Source organism: Periophthalmus magnuspinnatus, chromosome 18 (assembly GCF_009829125.3).
Source record: "Periophthalmus magnuspinnatus isolate fPerMag1 chromosome 18, fPerMag1.2.pri, whole genome shotgun sequence".
NCBI lineage: Eukaryota > Metazoa > Chordata > Actinopteri > Gobiiformes > Gobiidae > Periophthalmus > Periophthalmus magnuspinnatus.
Window position 1 is genome coordinate 4,831,616 of NC_047143.1, and position 19,955 is coordinate 4,851,570.

At 42.5% G+C, this 19,955-nt stretch overlaps 1 protein-coding gene across 7 annotated transcripts; it reads right to left on the reverse strand.

Moving 5' to 3' along the window:
* Positions 1 to 9,183: 9,183 nt before the first annotated feature.
* si:dkey-171c9.3 (uncharacterized) lies at positions 9,184 to 15,253 on the reverse strand. 7 transcript variants are annotated; one of them, XR_008649069.1, is made up of 3 exons: positions 15,208 to 15,249; positions 11,318 to 12,135; positions 9,288 to 10,443 (listed from the first exon to the last, which is right to left on the reverse strand). XR_008649069.1 is itself a non-coding variant. In XM_033983858.2 (2 exons), exon 2 carries the CDS (start codon positions 12,110 to 12,112, stop codon positions 11,411 to 11,413), a length of 702 nt encoding a protein of 233 aa, XP_033839749.1. In that variant the 5' UTR covers positions 12,113 to 12,135; positions 15,208 to 15,253; the 3' UTR covers positions 9,184 to 11,410. The 7 variants fall into 7 exon arrangements, 1 of the variants encoding a protein (XP_033839749.1); XR_008649070.1 differs by having other exon boundaries at positions 9,288 to 10,751; XR_008649068.1 differs by having other exon boundaries at positions 9,288 to 10,927.
* Between the last annotated feature and the right edge of the window lie 4,702 nt (positions 15,254 to 19,955).

The window sequence follows — 19,955 nt, forward strand, 5'->3', positions numbered from 1 at the left end:
TAAATTAAAGCAGTATAGACTTATTTTATGACAGTCAGGCCTTTTAATTTACCTTCTTGCGGGCCACATAAAATGATGTGGTGGTCCGCATTTGGTCCCCGGGCCTTGAGTTTGACACATGCGATATAAGCGGTCAGGAAGTGCGCATTAGCATGGTCACGGTAAACCCCACACTGGTTTCTGAAAGTCTGAAAAGTGCTTGTAAATTCATCATGGTGAATAATTAGGATGTTAGAAAGACATAAAGTAAATGAGGAATAACTTTAGACCACTGCAAACGTTTTAAAATGAATTTGTTCTGTTTTTTTTTTTTTTTTTTTTACATGTTTAAGACAGTAAAAGTCACTTACAGCTTCTTTTAAACTGATAAATTGTTTTTATTTATAATCCCTCAGTCATCTGGGTAGGTTCCTTTGTGGGTGAAAATTAACAAATGTGTGAATAAACAAAATTATGGTGATGTTAAAAGGGAAAAATAGTGATAAACGCGCTTTCTTACTGTGAGCTGGGTTGCCTCTCCAGAGCCCTGACCTGTAACTTATTCTTATTCTTGCTCCGTTTAAGATTTAAGATTTAAAATTAGTGCACATTCAGTGATAAAATCAAACTTTCTTGGTTAACAAAAGTACTACAACTCTTGGAAAGTCACACTAACATACAGAGGACTTGTTTAGAGTCTGGGGGCCTGTCCTAGCATACACTGGAGAGGATCATGCTAACAACACGCTAACAAAAGGAACTGTAATGTTAATAACTAGTGCACAGTGTCTTCTCCTTGTTCACTCCTGCGTAGGTTCAATCTCTTCTCCTGTGGGTTCCACTCCAGCACCTGCAGCTCCACAGGCTTCTCCAGATGTTTGTGTGACCTCTGACCTCCAGCTCTACCCCCTGACACAGTGAAAGCCCCATTTCAATTCGCACTTGGTCATTTCTCTCAAAGACAGCAGAGAAGCAGCGTTGGGAGTGCTTGTTATAGAGCATTCCTGTTTGATTACGCAGCGCCCCCCGGAGGATAGTCCTTGGTGTAGTCCACATCTTTTTCTCATTCAGTTCTTCTCTGAGTATCTGCTTAAGGGGAGGCACTTCAGGCGAAATCATTTTTCCCCATTTTTGTTTTGTTTTTTGGTCAGTTTGGTCCCTTAACACAACAAGTTTTAATGTGCTGAGAAGTATTATTAATTAATTTAATAAAATCATCCACAGATTATATGAAGCTCTGTCAGGAGTGAAGAGGGGATTTTATGGGAGTATAACAGTTTTTTTTTTAGTAAAACTGAGTAAAATTCTAGCCGTGTAATTCTAATTAGTTATATATAAATCATAGAAGTTGCTTTGTACTGTCTAAATCCCAAAAAACACATATCAGCATCGCCTGTGCTGATGGGCCAAATGAGGTTTAAAACAACGAAATTCTATTTGAGTGATTTAGTTTGATCAAGTTTTGTACAAAAGCGTGATCTAAAATGCATTTAAAGTTGTGTTCAAAAGTAAACAATAATTAGTACTCTGAGGAGTATTTTTCATGCATACTTTTTACTTTTACTTAAGTATAATTTTGTCAGCAGTACTTGTACTTGTAATTGTGTACAGTATTAGCTATGCAACTGTACTTTTACTTGGGTAGAAATACATTTTCAGTACTCCAACATTTGACATTTTCTCATTTTCTCTCTAGGTGACATATGTCAAACTCAGGCTCAGGGGCCAAATCTGGCCCACAGTGTAATTATATTTGGCCCTACTAATATAACAAATCCCAGAATGCTTTGCTAGTCCGCTGCAGTCGAGACCAGCAAGTGTCCTTCCTTTTCTGTTGACACTCAGTATCAACCAAGCTGCTGGTCACATCGGCTAAATTAACTGCTACAGAAAGAGACATAATTTATTTAATTTATTTAAATAAGAAATGAACACTACTGATGTCTTTTATTTCAAATTTCATTTCTCATATGTTTGCAATATCAAACTTGAGTTGTTCCAGATTTTGTGTTTAAGCAAAACTAGTTTGTTTCCGTATGAAAAGGTTAAACATTACACATCAGGTGCAGTCAATTTTTCATCAAACATTGAGAGTTTGGCCCGTGAATTTGTGTTAGTTTTTAATTTTGACCCACTGTGAATTTGAGTTTGACAACCGTGTTAAAGAGGGACATCAGGATCACCCCTTAAAGTAGCACCTGCAAACACCAAACTTTACAATATTATACTTAGCAAGACTTTAACGGATTGTGCCAAATGTCTGGTTAAGTCTGGTTTATTAAACTTTACTCAAATACAAAATAATATTCCCAATATTTTTGTTTCTAATATGTCACCCAAATATTTAAACTCCACGTCACGTATTTTTCAGATTCATATGATCCAAATATGTGCAATTTTATGGAAGTAAAACTGATCCTTAAATGTTTTTTTCGTACTCACCTGCGTCGCTCTCACTGTGCAGCTTAAAATGTCAATGCTTTAAATTTAATTAACACAGATTTTTACTTTAGACTGAATATTTGAAACTCTTTTTGCATTTGAATTTTGTCAACGTGATTTTGTAAAAGTGCACTGTGCAACTTTTCTAGGAGGGTCCGCTACATGCTTGTTTCTATGGAGATGTTATTGCTTGCCTGGAATATTCCACTGTTTGACATTATACTTCTGCATCTATGGTTTTATTAGTCAAAAATACCTTGAAAAACATGCATTCTTACTGTGAGTGGGGTCATTCTTTACATATAATTGAAGTATAATCTGTCTCTGTAGAGCAAAATGTATTTAATGCTGTAGTGTGGAATATTCTGGGCAACAGAAAGATACGAGAGAGACAGGCGTGCGGAGGTGAGTAGAGTATCTAAAAATTGTACTCAAGTAAGAGTAACGTTACTTCAAATTTATATTACTCAAGGAGAAAGTGGTGCATGGAATTATTCAAGAATAAAAAAGTGTTTGGGAAAAGTTCTTGAGTAACTTAACACAATTTGAAGGACAAAACATTAACAGATGCACAAAATCTGACAGGCCTATTTAAAGGACAGACCCAAAAATGAGACAAACTAAATCAAATCTGAAGGAACTGCATGAAACACAAACGTTCAAATCATTTCATATTGTCGACATAAAGCTTTAATCACTCTTGTGGCTTTAGTCACTGGTGTCACCTCTGCAGGCAGGTGATGGTCGCTCCACCGAAAAAGTTACACTTTGCATCTTTACACATCAATCAAGCGTGAGTCTGCATGTATACACAAGGACTGCCCATGGACACAAAGGCCACTGGTTATCGGAGAGCCTTGAGCGCCACAAGGGGTACTCACCAAGTCCTGGTTTAGTCCTGGTCCAGTCCTGCTTTAGTCCTGGTTTAAAATGGTTCTAGTTCCTGTTTAGTAATGTTTCAAATTGATATTGTTGCTGTTAACAACTTTTGTAATCATCCTGTTACAGCTATTGCATTTTGGATTAAAGGTGCGCTGTGCAACTTTTCTGATGGAGTATACCCGGTCTGTCTCCATGGAGATGTGTTTACATTACCTGGACTCTTCCACAGTATGACATTAAATGCATTCATCTATTCAGTGATCACCCTACTATTATCACTGGTTGTCATGGACACAGATATGTTTACTATTGCAAAATAATGCACACTGTGGGACATTCTAGGGAAAGCAATATCCTCTCCATGGAGACGGCAGGATCAAGTTACACCAGAAAAGTTGCGTAGTACAGATTTAACTTGGACTTGTGTGTCTTCTTTACTTGTGGTTTTGGCTCTAAACGTCCACATGGGGTCGCTTTGTTTTTATGATTTTTACAGATATGAAAAGCTGATGTTACCTCAGAATCCACAGCTACGCACGTCCAGTCCTGCAACTGCATCTCAATCTGACAAGTGAGTCCTGCTTTAGATCTGCTTTAGACCTGGTCTTGTCCTGGTTTTGTCTGGTCTTGTTCTTGTCCAGTCCTGGTCTAATCCTCGTCTAGTCCTGCTTTAGATCTACTTTAGACCTGTGTGGTCCTGGTCCAGTCCTGCTTTGGACATTCTATAGTCATGGTCTTTTCCTGGTTTTTGTCTGGTTCTGGTCCAGTCCTGGTCTTCTCCTGGTCCAGTCCTGGTCCAGCCCTGGTCCAGTCCTGGTCTTCTCCTGGTCCAGTCCTGGTCCAGCCCTGGTCCAGTCCTGGTCCAGCCCTGGTCCAGTCCTGGTCCAGTCCTGGTCCAGTCCTGGTCCAGTCCTGGTCTTCTCCTGGTCCAGTCCTGGTCCAGTCCTGGTCCAGCCCTGGTCCAGTCCTGGTCCAGTCCTGGTCCAGTCCTGGTCCAGTCCTGGTCTTCTCCTGGTCCGGTCCTGGTCCAGTCCTGGTCCAGTCCTGGTCCAGTCCTGGTCTTCTCCTGGTCCAGTCCTGGTCCAGTCCTGGTCCAGTCCCGGTCCAGTCCTGGTCTTCTCCTGGTCCAGTCCTGGTCCAGTCCTGGTCTTCTCCTGGTCCAGTCCTGGTCCAGTCTTGGTCCAGTCCTGGTCTTCTCCTGGTCCAGTCCTGGTCCAGTCCTGGTCCAGTCCTGGTCCGGTCCTGGTCCGGTCCTGGTGCAGTCCTGGTCCAGTCCTGGTCCAGTCCTGGTCCAGTCCTGGTCTTCTCCTGGTCCGGTCCTGGTGCAGTCCTGGTCCAGTCTTGGTCCAGTCCTGGTCTTCTCCTGGTCCAGTCCTGGTCCAGTCCTGGTCCAGTCCTGGTCCGGTCCTGGTCCGGTCCTGGTGCAGTCCTGGTCCAGTCCTGGTCCAGTCCTGGTCCAGTCCTGGTCCAGTCCTGGTCTTCTCCTGGTCCGGTCCTGGTGCAGTCCTGGTGCAGTCCTGGTCCAGTCCTGGTCCAGTCCTGGTCCAGTCCTGGTCCAGTCCTGGTCCATATCATACATAATTCCTCACATTCACATTAAATACAGATCGTGTGTTGTGTGACACAGACGAGGTTTGAACATCTGATCTAAATCAAATTCAAACTGTTTGAAAATGTCATTGTAAAATGAATCAATTATACTGATGAATATTGAACTGTTTTAGTGGAATTATTCTTACTATTCACAGATGATGAAGATGACAAACATAAAAATGATTTATCAGGTGTAGTTGTGATTTTATTGTTAAAAATGTACTTTCTTTTGTTGCAGTGAGAAAAAGCGATCAGAGCAGCTGCGGCAAACCACATCTGGACCTCCATCGAACAAATCCCACGAGTGAGGCCATTATGTTAAATAATGTACTCAGTATTTAATCAATTAGTGTTTTGAGTGACAGGTGAGACGGGGGAGGGGGTTCAAAATGTCGCCTCATGAAGATTTAAATACAGATGTTTACAAGTTCAAGAACTCACTGACCAGAGAAATGTCCATGGTCCTGAGTCCCGACCAGGACCTCAGTGACCGGATGGGCTCAAAGCAAGAAACTCTGGGATATGAACGACTGTTGTGTTTGATGATTTTATGAGAAAACAGAAGTAAAACTGTCCATTCAAACCAATTCACTGTGTGACAAATATAATACGAGGATGTGACAGAATCAAATATCAGTGTCTCATGAGTCAAGACGGCGACTGTCCCACTTCACCTGAGGAGCCTGAGCCATAACTGCTCCCTCTCCTCCCTCTGCTCCATCTGCTCGCACTCCTCCATCTGCTCCCTCTTCTGCTCCCTCTGCTCCATCTGCTCCCTCTGCTCCCTCTGCTCCCTCTGCTCCATCTGCTCCCTCTGCTCCCTCTGCTCCATCTGCTCCCTCTGCTCCCTCTGCTCCCTCTGCTCCATCTGCTCCCTCTTCTGCTCCCTCTGCTCCATCTGCTCCCTCTGCTCCCTCTGCTCCATCTGCTCCCTCTGCTCCATCTGCTCCCTCTGCTCCATCTGCTCCCTCTGCTCCATCTGCTCCCTCTTCTGCTCCCTCTGCTCCATCTGCTCCCTCTGCTCCCTCTGCTCCATCTGCTCCCTCTGCTCCATCTGCTCCCTCTTCTGCTCCCTCTGCTCCCTCTGCTCCCACTCCTCCCTCTGCTCCCTCTGCTCCCACTCCTCCCTCTGCTCCATCTGCTCGCACTCCTCCCTCTGCTCCCTCCGCTCCCCCCGCTCCATCTGCTCCCTCTGCTCCCTCTCCTCCCTCTGCTCCCTCTCCTCCCTCTGCTCCATCTGCTCCCTCTGCTCCATCTGCTCCATCTGGACGTGTGTTAAAGTGAGGATTTAAATCTGTCCATTTTAAGTGTGCTCCCTGTGGTTTGACCGTCGCACCAGCCAAAAAAATGCATAAAAATGAAGAAAAAAACATATATAAGTAGCACTAGACTATAAGTCGCATTGTTTGGGGATTTTTTTTTTTTTTTTACAAAATCCGAGACCAAAAACAGACATTTTATCAATAAAACAGAGCACAACAGGCTGAATATCAGTACATCACGCTAACGCTAACACATTTATATTTATTCAGCTGCATGAAGCACAGACAGAACTGAACACGTGTCTGGTTTGTTAACATAAGATATTAACCGTTAATCAGATGCTACGCTAACGTAACATATGCGGCTTGTCCACAAACACGAGAGTCACGAGATTATATTTTACTTTTCAATTGTTTCTTAAATAGTGCTCTGTTGGTTAAGACTTCGCATTAGTGTAAAAGGCTAAACCGGAAAACAGGAAGTAGTTTATACGACCTTAAACTAGACTTATGATAAACTAAACATTTACGATATTGTTCCAGATGAAAAATTATCACCTTTATGATCTTATAAGTGAAGGGGAAATAAATAAGAGGAAATGAAATATGAAATGTGTGAAAGAAAATGAGTCAAGTAAATTTTCATACAGGTATTACAAACACACCAGCACCATCTGTTGGCCAAACACGTGAACTGCAACATGTATAATCACCTGTTACCGAGCACATATTTATTCAGCTGCATGAAGCACAGACAGAACTGAACACGTGTCTGGTTTGTTAACGTAAGATATTAACAGTTAATCACATAAATAAAGCAGAAAAAACAAGCAACAAGTTTACTCTGGATCTCACTCCAAATCACTAAATCTATTGAATTCTTCATCCTCGGTGTCGTCTCTGAACAACTCCAGCAACTCCGGAGGAAGATGATGAGCCTCTTCCTCTTCTGTGCGGCTCATCAGACTCAGCAGAATATGATTTTCTTTTAGGGGACATTTTTGTTCAGTCTTTCTCAGGTGTCTTTTAAATTACCGTAATGTAGAAAGTTTTAGTTTTACAGGAGTAGTAGATACTGGTAAACAAGTCTAGAGCGCCCTCGTGTGGTTGTCAGTGTCGCAATAATAATAATTTCATATATAAGTCGCGTCTGAGTATAAGTCGCGGCCCCGGACAAACTAAGAAAAAAGTGCGACTTATACTTCAGACAATACAATATGAGGGATTGGGTTTAGGGAGGAGCATCGTTTTCTGAGACATATCTTGGTTCAGACGGGACAGAGGCCGTTCAAACGCTCTGAAAGTGAGTGAAGTTTCAAACGGGAAACTCATCTGAGATCACACATGCGCCTTTACACCAGAGAGAGGCCGTGCAGCTGCAAATACAGGTCACAAATCTTATGATCGTAAAGCGAGATTGAAGAGCCACGTTCACAAATATTACGCAGAAGAGGAGGAGGAAGAGAGGGAGGAGAAGGAGGAGGAGGAGGAGGAGGAGGAGGAGGGAGAGACAGCGGTCAAAAGAGAAGTCCCACCCACTGGTCGGACGATGGGAAGGCCAAAAAACGAACAGAGCCGATAAGAAAAAGTCCAACAGAAGGAAAAGGCGAAAGACACAGGACAGTGAGGATGAAGACAACGAAGAGGATTTTTCAGAGTCGCTGCAAGTGTCACGATACTAAAACTTCAAACTCGATTCTGATACAAAGGCATGGACTTGATACTCGATACCGATACCACAATGATAATTAAAAACACTCTTTCTTTAGACAATAGAAGGTTAAATGGTAGTACTTTCTTGTATATTCCCACATGTCTTATATCTGTGTAATTCCTCAGTCGTCCAGTAGGTTCCGTAGTGGTCGGTACTACTCTATGTGTCTTATACTTCTCATTTTAAAGTTATTCAGGAAAATTTGTATTTAATTTCAACACTAGTTTATGATTTTCGATACTTTTGACCACATACAATTAAAGATTTACTATGTAACTTTCTAAAGGCGGCACGTCATCTGCATAATTCCACGGAAATTGAAAGTTAAAACCATACTTCGGAACATTCTCCGTGGAAATAGAGAAAGTTTAATGCCATACATTTCCATGGAAACAAGCAGGATGAGACCCTCCTCCAGGCCAAATAAGAGTCAGGTTTGTGGAGATGCAAGCACGCTCACAAGCTCAAAAGAAGAAACTTGTTTTTTTGGGGGTTTTTTTAAAAGTTTTTCAGAATCAATATGAAGAAAACGAAGAAAACGTGCTTCCATTGTTGTATATTTTTGGGCTAAAATGTTACACACTGTGGCTTTAATCAAACAAACTGTTCAACTTCATCTATACTTTTGCTAAAACGTTTAAAAATATGTTTTACTGTGGCTTCTGCTGCTGCTAATTTGTTCATTTTTTCTTTGAAGTGTATTGCACATTTTTTGACCCTTGGGGAATTTCACTTTTGAGGCATAAATTGAGTCTGATGCTTCTCCCAAAACAGAGACAGACGTTTGGGGACAAGAACAAGACAAAGTCCTTTTAGGTTTTCACCGTTGAAACACAAACACAAATGAGAGTCACGTGAGCCTCATTCTTCTTTCTGATTGGATAATAGTCTTGAACCAAAACACCAGATTATAACATAAATAACATGGCAGGTTCAAGGTTTTTGTAATTAAGAATAAATCAGCGTTACACTTGTTGATTTATTTGATTTGACCATGTTTACTTCGCATGTGGGAACACAGAACTTGAAAGGTTCCACACTAGTGTCATTCTGCCATCTACAGAACAATCAGGAGAACTGCAGCCAAATGACTTTTGGACTTTTGAGCTGGTGGTAACATGGAGGACGTTTGTTTTTCTTTCAATAACAGAAAAAAAATATTTGAAACTCTTGATTATTTTAGAGCAGCTCAAGATGTTGCTTTATCGTGACTTTATTCAATTTAAAGCCAAACATTTAAAATAGAAAATTGACAACAGTTTTAGGAATAGATTTTCGATTTTGTCATGTAAAAATGACATTTCAGAAAATAATTGTAATGCACTTTATTAACTTTTATACTATTTTTTATAAAAGATGTCAACCTTTTAAAATGAACAGACACAAAATATATTATAAAAATATACATTACATATCAATAAAGGTGCACACTATCTGATTCTCTCCATGGAGATGTGATTGCTTTGCCTGGAAAGTCCCACAGTATGACTTTAAACCCTATGGTGTGGAGTTGCATTTATTCAGTTGCAGGTGTGTTATTGCTCAAAAATATTTGGAAAAACTTATTCTTGTAGGACTGCGATTCTATCACTAATTTCCTCCATAGAGTTAGATAAGTAAATGCAATATTATGGAACATTTTAGACAACACATCCTCTCCATGAGACAAACAGGTGAAAGATCTTCCAGCACAAAAGTTATGTAATGGACCTTTAACTCATCTTTGTATAAAAAAAATGGCAGTCTCAGTGTTTCTCAAACTGTGGTGTGCGAGCTCCTTCAGGTGGCACTTGGACAGTTCCTGGAATAGTTCTGTTATAGACCTGGTTTAGCTCTAGATTAGACCTGGAATAGTCCTGTTACAGACCTGGTTTAGCTCTAGATTAGACCTGGAATAGTCCCGTTACAGACCTGGTTTAGTTTTAGATTAGACCTGGAATAGTCCCGTTACAGACCTGGTTTAGCTCTAGATTAGACCTGGAATAGTCCCGTTATAGACCTGGTTTAGCTCTAGATTAGACCTGGAATAGTCCTGTTATAGACCTGGTTTAGTTCCAGATTAGACCTGGAATAGTCCCGTTATAGACCTGGTTTAGCTCTAGATTAGACCTGGAATAGTCCCGTTATAGACCTGGTTTAGTTTTAGATTAGACCTGGAATAGTCCCGTTATAGACCTGGTTTAGTTTTAGATTAGACCTGGAATAGTCCTGTTATAGACCTGGTTTAGCTCTAGATTAGACCTGGAATAGTCCCGTTATAGACCTGGTTTAGTTTTAGATTAGACCTGGAATAGTCCCGTTATAGACCTGGTTTAGTTCCAGATTAGACCTGGAATAGTCCCGTTATAGACCTGGTTTAGTTTTAGATTAGACCTGGAATAGTCCTGTTATAGACCTGGTTTAGCTCTAGATTAGACCTGGAATAGTCCCGTTATAGACCTGGTTTAGTTTTAGATTAGACCTGGAATAGTCCCGTTACAGACCTGGTTTAGCTCTAGATTAGACCTGGAATAGTCCCGTTATAGACCTGGTTTAGCTCTAGATTAGACCTGGAATAGTCCTGTTATAGACCTGGTTTAGTTCCAGATTAGACCTGGAATAGTCCCGTTATAGACCTGGTTTAGCTCTAGATTAGACCTGGAATAGTCCCGTTATAGACCTGGTTTAGTTTTAGATTAGACCTGGAATAGTCCCGTTATAGACCTGGTTTAGTTTTAGATTAGACCTGGAATAGTCCTGTTATAGACCTGGTTTAGCTCTAGATTAGACCTGGAATAGTCCCGTTATAGACCTGGTTTAGTTTTAGATTAGACCTGGAATAGTCCCGTTATAGACCTGGTTTAGCTCTAGATTAGACCTGGAATAGTCCCGTTATAGACCTGGTTTAGTTTTAGATTAGACCTGGAATAGTCCCGTTATAGACCTGGTTTAGTTCCAGATTAGACCTGGAATAGTCCCGTTATAGACCTGGTTTAGTTTTAGATTAGACCTGGAATAGTCCCATTATAGACCTGGTTTAGTTTTAGATTAGACCTGGAATAGTCCTGTTATAGACCTGGTTTAGCTCTAGATTAGACCTGGAATAGTCCCGTTAGACCTAGTTTAGCTCTAGATTAGACCTGGAATAGTCCCATTATAGACCTGGTTTAGTTTTAGATTAGACCTGGAATAGTCCCATTATAGACCTGGTTTAGTTTTAGATTAGACCTGGAATAGTCCCGTTATAGACCTGGTTTAGCTCTAGATTAGACCTGGAATAGTCCCGTTACAGACCTGGTTTAGTTTTAGATTAGACCTGGAATAGTCCCGTTATAGACCTGGTTTAGTTTTAGATTAGACCTGGAATAGTCCTGTTAGACCTGGTTTCGCTCTAGATTAGACCTGGAATAGTCCCGTTATAGACCTGGTTTAGTTTTAGATTAGACCTGGAATAGTCCCGTTAGACCTGGTTCAGATGGTGGTTCTCAAAAAGCCAAATCTTTCCTTTGGTATCACTTTTGGTGTTACAGGTTTGAGCGACACTGGCCCATCCTTTGGACTAGACCTGTTTCGCTTCATCGAGAGAACATGTTATGATCGTTTTTGCCATTTGCGTCGCTAGCGCCTCCAAACACAATCTCTCTCCAACTTCTTCTCGAGCTAACGCCATGATATCCAAAGAAACTGTGTCTGCAAACGCGTTGATCTCCTCCTCGTTCTGCCCAGCGCCGTGTTTTCCGGACTCTTCGGTGGACAGCGAATCCATCAGTTCCTGTATGAGCTCCACTTCGGTTTGGTCGAACTCGCTGCGATCCCGGTGGTCTTTGGGCGTTGGAGGAGGAGGAGACGGCGTAAACTCTTTGGCCAGTCCTCCTTTCAGTTTCCGGGTAAAACTTTGTCGGTTTTTCTCCATTTCGGGCAGCAGAGGGGTGGGGGGAGGGGCGTCGGGGTAGTCCAGGGACCCCAACTGCGGGAGTCCAGATTGGGGTAAAGTTGGATGGATTTGTTCCGAAATCTGGTCATTTTTGTGCGTTTCTTGTTGGCGCAAAGCTGCATTCCTTTGACCAACTTCTTTCAACGCGGTTTCAATCACATTCGATGCTAACGTGCTAGCATGGCTCTCCTTAAAATCCCCAAAGTTTTGTGTTTCCATTTGGATTGACTGGACTATATCGTTTGCCATGTTTTGTGCAAACTTTTCAATAGCCTCTTTGTGCGGCGGGGTTTTCCGGGCGTCTGATTGGTTTTCTGCGGCGGACATATTGGATCTCTCTGAATCCAAACCTATGGAAAACAGATCAAAATGTGTGAGTGATTTGAAACAATGAAGACGTTTTTTGCAGCGCAGAGTCCAGTTTGGGTTTAAATTCTTGCCTTGTTCCTATATTTTGTCCAAACTTTTTATGGCAGAATGACTTGCCAAAGGTACAACGAGTAAAATAATCTCCAAACATGGTTTAAAAATACTGAAATGTTGCCACTTTTCTTCTCGTGAACTTTTAAAAGATTAAGATTTAACTTCTATGGCGCATTAACTGGTAACACACAATATATTTAGATCACCATGCTCCTCTTTATTGTTTTGAAAATGCTATATTCGCTGAAAGCTAAGTCACTCCCCCTTCAGAGCATTATCACACCACGATCCCGCTTATGAAACCACTGCACATCGCATCAGGTTTGTGAAGTTGTAGTGTATTGTTTTGTGTCATGCTTTTGTATATTTATGGAAAAATTGCCGTGCGGGAGCGTGGGTAACGTAGGCTTGTGGGAGGAGCCTCGTAACGTTTGTACTGCTGGGAGAGATCACTAGATTAAGCACGGATGATGTATAAAATCATTTCATCACTTTAAAGATCAAATGAAAATACAAGTTTAAATTTAATTCGTGGACAAAATGGAAATGAAAAAAATAGAATATCCAGTTTATTGATTTATAATAAGACAAGTGACTTAAACTTGTCTACTGTGAATGGGATCTCCTCTCCACAGATCTGACATGTAACTTGGCCTGGAGGCGTCGTTTGCTCGTGTTCATGAAGATACATTTTGATTTTAATGTCATACTGCGGCGCATTCTGGGCTAATTATTAACATCTCTGTGACTAAACGGGTGACAGATTCATTGTCCGCAAGAAAAGTTACATAATGTGGCTTTAAAGTGTCAAAATAGAGGAAGATACAAACCGTAGAAAGTGAAAGACAAGGTTAGAACCACAGTCTCTTTATGAGTTTAACAGGAAGTTTAAATAAGACACATGAAAAACCTGCCTGCTAAGTTTGAATGTTTAGTTATATATTTTTTTAAAGGTGCTTGTTACCATGGAGATTGAATGCTCCGCTATATAGCATTAATGTTATCTATACTGCAATTTTTAAGGAGGGAGTATTATGCTAAATTGACTTTTTTTTTTAGCTTTTTACCATGTTATAATGTTGTTTCCTCATCAAAAACACGCCTGAAGAGATTTTATATCATCCAGATCCTACTCCCACATGACGACTTTCGGTAAACAAAAGCAAATACAAAATGCACTACGACGTCACAAACCCGATGCGATGTGCGGTAGTTTCATTAGCGGTATGCGTGCTGATGGTGTTGTGTGTGCTCTGAAGGGGGAGTGACTTAGCGTGAGGAGCAACAAGGTTAACAAAAAGTAACATGACGATCGAGTTGTGTAGTACCCTATTAAAGTGCCATACCCGCTCTTTAAAAGTGCTCTAACTGTAACTGTTCTGGTGAATGCTTGTTACCATGGAGACGGAATATTGCTCTGTATAGTATCAGAAACAAATTGCAATATAGTTAAGGGTTTTTATTGCTCAAAATAACTTGTTAGTGTGACATATATATTTGACCTGGAACTTTGCAGCCTGTCGGTAGCTTCACGTTATCGTCAAAAAGTTCGTTCTTTTCCGTTAGTTGTCGACAGATTAAACTTCACATTTCACTAAAACAAATATTACATGACATCATATTTAAGATTTTACCATAAATCTTGCCTAGTTTTGTCTATTTATTTTTTTTACTCTGGTGAAGTTTCTAATCGTACTTCCTGGTTGAACACGACTGTTACCTAGCAACCGTAAACAAACAAGGGCCAAACACAATAGTTATGACTCGACTAATACAAATGAACGATGATGATGTGTTTAAACTGGGAGAAAAGACATTCTGTAGATAAGGGGAGTCTGCTTTAGAACTCAGTGCAACTTCCTGTATTTTTGTGCGTTTTTGGTCAACGTTTTTTCCACAAACTGCCACAAAACTGATGTAAGACTGTGATAAATATTTAGTGCAGGTACTAACCCACAGAGCCAAGTCAGAATGAGAAAAAACATGAAAACGTGTCAAATGTAGGTTGACCCAGAGACACTGATTACATTATTTTTATGTAATCTAAAAGGCAAGGTAATTTGAATGTTCTGTCCTTGATAGCGCCCCCTGTTGTTTCCATGTTGGTTCAGCATCATCTAAATTTATTTTGCACAAACAACTGTAACATTTTAGTAGTACATTACAACTTTTACTGTACTTTCTTCCTTATTTATTTATTTATTTATTTTTACTTTCCTCAAGGAAGATCTGTCACCTTTTTGTAAGGAGAGTTTGTACTTTGCCTGCAATGTTCCACAGTATGGCATTAAATGTGTCTAGCTTGCATTTTTTTCTACTAAAGGTGTCGCAAAAAAAAACTTGAAAAACATACATTGGTGAGGTCGTCTATGCACAGATCTGACCTGTGACTTGGCCTGGTGGCTCACTGCTTGTCTCCGTGGAGATAGATACATTTAATGCCGCACTGAGGAACATTCAAGACAAAGCGATAGCGTGGAGACAAGCAGGTGGCGGACCAGAGACGAGAGAAGTTATACATCAGGTCACATTGTATTTTTCTATTAAAGACGCACTAGAAAGTTAGAAAGCTAAAACCAAGGTCAAATACGAGTCAGGTTTGTGGAGATGCAAGCCCTCTCACAGGCACACAACCAAAATAAACAACCATGCTTTTATTTTTGACTCTTTTGTGTCTAAAAAGTTACATCCTATGGCTTTAAATTGCATGAGGCCTATTGTCTTTTAAAATCAACAGAAAATCTTTCATTCTGCAAAGTTGAGTCACACAAACAGAATATTTAAAAATAAAACCTATTTTAAACTCAAACATGAGAGGGACTGGGGGCGGCCACAAGTTCGATTGGATCAAGGCCAAACTCAACAAACCACAATCCAAGAAATACTTGAAAACATTTACAAAGTTTCACATGAATATAAAAATACAACATGATAATAAAAATACAAGTTTAGCACAGGAATAAAAACATATTTGGTCAAGTTTATTAAAACAGACTCACCGTGAGAGCAAAGTGACAGCTCTGCTCAGTTTGATGTTTCTGATGCAAATGAACGAACGCGGAAACTCCAAAACCACTTCCTGTGAACTGCAGACTCTCGACTATATTAGGACAATCTGTTAAAGCTGCACTGTGTCACTTTTCTGGAGGAGGGTCAGCCACATAACTGTCTCCATGGAGATATCATTGCTTTCACTAAAATGTCCCACAGTATGGCATTAAATGTATATATCTTCCATTTGTTTCATTATTAGCGTTTTTAATGCTCAAAAATACCATCAAAAACATGCATTCTTACTGTGAGCAGGGTTGCCTCTCCACATAATAGGTATGTTTAATATCATAGTGTGGAACATTCCAGACAAAGCAAAAACCATGGAGACAAGCAGGTGGGTTTGCCGAATTTAGACTTCATTTGATACAGTTTTTTTTTTTTTATCCTCATTTGGATAATTTCTAGTTTATCTACAATGATAATGATGTAGTCCCATTATAGACCTGGTTTAGATCTGGAATAGTACTTTTATAGACCTATTATAGACCTGGTTTAGACCCGGTTTAGACCTGGAATAGTTCTTTTATAGACCTGGTTTAGCCATAGATTAAACCTGGAATAGTCCAGTTATAGACCTGGTTTAGTACTGGTTTAGACCTGGAATAGTCCTGTTATAAATCTGGTTTAGACCTGGAATAGTCCAGTTATAGACCTGGTTTAGTACTGGTTTAGACCTGGAATAGTCCTGTTATAAATCTGGTTTAGACCTGGAATAGTCCAGTTATAGATCTGGTTTAGACCTGGAATAGTCTTGTTATAGATCTGGTTTAGACCTGGTTTAGACCTGGTTTAGACCTGGTTTAGACCTGAAATAGTCCTTTTTTAACCTGTTTTTTAATCTTGTTGTATACTCAGAAAACCAAATCTTTTCTTTGGTGATACTTGGTGTGGAAGGTTGGACACATTGTTCAGCCTTCAGTCATTTGGTTCCATCTAGTGGCAGATGTGTGTATTTTTTCTCTTTTTCTTCTTTTTTTTTAACCTACAATATAAAGTTCCGCTGTTCATCCAAAGTCCAGGGCCATTCGAAGTACCCATCGAAGTACACGGCCGAGAATGTGTACTCCTCAGTGTAGCCGCCATCTTGCCTAAATGGGACAGGCCTACACCATGGACTGTACTTCCACCACTGTATTTGCACGTTATTTTTAATTATATATTATTTAATAGAAAAAGAGTCAAGGTGTCGTCGTCGCAGCCGTTTATTTCTGTTTAGACTGAATGAAGTAAGGAATTAATGTTTCCCTTTGAATATCAATAGACAAATACAAGGTTTGAGGTGATTTTTTCCCAATTGTAGCTTCTACATAACTTTAACAAAATATACCTTGTTAAAACGTAATAACAGAGGCAGAAGTAACAATATCATTTTTACATTCATAGTCTATAAACCAGAAAACACTGATTAGTTGTACATAAAGTGGGATATTGCAGTTTAACAGTTCTGTATTTGGGCAGGTTTAATTTGATCTATGGCTAAACCACTTTAACACCAGTAGAGGGCGCTGTTTGCCTTCTATGCTCTGTGCCAGTTCATTTCATTTTATTGGGGGACCATATAAAAGCTGTCACAGTCACATCTCAGGACTCTCTTCTGTCCTTTGCTGAGAGTCTGTTGCTTCATCGTTCACTTTACCTGTAGAACTCATTAAACCTTCTGACTTTACTTTTCAATCTCTTGGTCTTTGACGCTTACACCAGAAATGAACATTCTTACATTATACTTATTATTGCAGTAATTTCTAATGTTAATAATGTCTTCTTAATCTAAATCCCTTTAATCCTCAAACACACTGTACACATCTTTATTCAAATTTAACAGTTTCATGTTGCACTGTTGTAGGGGATGTAACCAGTATGAACATTTGAACATGTATCGCTTATTGTTTTAGTTTTTAGCCTATTTAATCAAACTTAAATATATTCAATGCAATATATATCCATGCCCCTTTTTTCTTTAAATTATTTTGATGCATTATGGGTAATGTAACGTGTATCCTTGGTAAATTAACCACCTTCTAATCAAACAGAGGACACATGCCAGAGTATTGAATGATGACCTCAAGGGTGTTGTGCAAACTATGGAAATACTATTAACTAGTCACCTGGCAAATCCACATTATGTACCTCTGTATTTTTAAACAGGATATCGGTCGCTGTCTGGACACCACTCCCTCGTCGTGCCTTGAGCCAGACAGTAGGCTACTGTGCAATCAGATTTGTTTATTTTAGGGAATGCGTGAAACAAAGGTGTTCATTGGTCACTCAATTTGAACACAAGGAAAATTCTCTCACGTCAAAGTTTAGTGTGTTGCTCATTGATACCCACTGAGACACAGAGAGAAACATGCAAATCCACACATTAAATCTCTATGTGGACACAAATGATACAATAGTCACCTCTTAATCAGGAAAACCAGGTACTGGAAGTTAATGTATTATTAGTTTGTAACTGTTCTATATATTTCACAAGAAGTATTCCTCTGAACAAAGGTGTCATTGAACACAAAGGACAAAAACTGTGAACTGTATTTTAAGTAACCTTTTTTATTTTTATTGGTGTTCATGTTTTGTTTGATGGGGGAAACCGGAGTACCCGGAGAAAACCCATCCAGACACGGGGAGAAACATGAAAAACTCAGCCACCGTGCCGCCAACACACAAAAACCTGACAAAACAAGAAAAGAAAACCACCAGGGCACCAGGGGGAGGATCCCTCGTCACCACCAGCTCTGTGGGAAGAAACACGACAAGAAGAGTGGGAACAGAAAACACAAAAGCTGATCCCTAACATTTTATTTATATGTTTTTTTGTTTGCTTAACACACACAAGAATCAAACTATTTACATGTTATTTACAACAGAAAAAAAGCAGAGAGGGCCTTAGCAGGAGGAGCAGAGAGGGCCTTAGCACGAGGAGCAGAGAGGGCCTTAGCAGGAGGAGTAGAGAGGGCCTTAGCACGAGGAGCAGAGAGGGCCTTAGCAGGAAGAGCAACGCGGGGCTTAACAAAAAGAACATGGCGGGTGTCAACAAGGCGAATAGGTAGGAGCTTAGCACATGGAGCAGTGCGGGGAAAAGCAGGGGGAGCAGGGAGGGGTTTAGCAAGAGGAGCAGGGCAGGGCTTAGCAGGAGGAGCAGAGGGGGGCTTTGGGCAAGGAGTGAGAGAGGCAAAGAGGGCCATAGGAAGAGGATCCAAGCGAGGGTTAAGGGGAGGAGGAGGAAAAGCAGAGAGGAGGGGCATAGCGGGGGCAGAGGGGGTGGACATAGCAGGGGTAGCGGGTAGGGGAATAGCAGGAGGAGTGGGGAGGACCTTAGCAGGAGGAGCAACGCGGCGTTTTGCATAAGGAACAGGGCAGGCCTTAGCAAGACGAACACGGAGGGGCTTAACAGGAGGAGCAGGGAGGGACATAGCGGGCATGGCAGGGGGAGGAGGGAGGGGCACAGCGGGGGTAGCAGGGAGAGGCACGGCGGGGGTAGAGGGGAGGGGCATGGCAGGGGTAGCGGGGAGGGGCATGGCAGGGGGATCAGGGAGGGGCATAGCAGGGACAGTGGGGAGGGGCATGGCAGGGGTAGCGGGGAGGGGCATGGCAGGGGTAGAGGGGAGGGGCACGGCAGGAGTAGTGGGGAGGTGCACAGCCGGGGCAGACGTGAGGGGCACGGCAGGGGCAGAGGGAAGGGGCACGGCGGGGGTAACGGGGATGGGCACAGCGGGGGTAACGATTAGGGGCACGGCGGGGGTAGCAGGGAGGGGCATAGCGGGGGTGGTAGGGAGGGGCATAGCAGGAGGAGTGGGGAGGACCTTAGCAGGAGGAGCAACGCGGCGTTTTGCATAAGGAACAGGGCGGGCCTTAGCAAGACGAACACGGAGGGGCTTAACAGGAGGAGCAGGGAGGGACATAGCGGGGGTAGCAGGGAGAGGCACGGCGGGGGTAGAGGGGAGGGGCATGGCAGGGGTAGCGGGGAGGGGCATGGCAGGGGGATCAGGGAGGGGCATAGCAGGGACAGTGGGGAGGGGCATGGCAGGGGGATCAGGGAGGGGCATAGCAGGGACAGTGGGGAGGGGCATGGCAGGGGGATCAGGGAGGGGCATAGCAGGGACAGTGGGGAGGGGCATGGCAGGGGTAGCGGGGAGGGGCATGGCAGGGGTAGCGGGGAGGGGCATAGCAGGGACAGTGGGGAGGGGCATGGCAGGGGTAGCGGGGAGGGGCATGGCAGGGGTAGAGGGGAGGGGCACGGCAGGAGTAGTGGGGAGGGGCACGGTAGGGGTAACGGGGATGGGCACAGCGGGGGTAACGATTAGGGGCAAGGCGGGGGTAGCAGGGAGGGGCACAGCGGGGGTGGTAGGGAGGGGCATAGCAGGAGGAGTGGGGAGGACCTTAGCAGGAGGAGCAACGCGGCGTTTTGCATAAGGAACAGGGCGGGCCTTAGCAAGATGAACACGGAGGGGCTTAACAGGAGGAGCAGGGAGGGACATAGCGGGGGTAGCAGGGAGAGGCACGGCGGGGGTAGAGGGGAGGGGCATGGCAGGGACAGCGAGGATGGGTATGGTGGGGGTAGGGGGGAGTCGCACAGCGGGGGTAGAAGGGAGGGGCATGGTGAGGTTAGCGGGGAGGGGCATGGCAGGGGTACTGGGGAGGGACATGGCAGGGGTAGCGGGGACGGGCACAGCAGGGGGATCAGGGAGGGGCATAG

What these genes read in the sequence shown, in the direction of transcription:
- si:dkey-171c9.3 (XM_033983858.2), bottom strand. Translation starts at nt 12,112, where the DNA reads ATGTCCGCCGCAGAAAACCAATCAGACGCCCGGAAAACCCCGCCGCAC.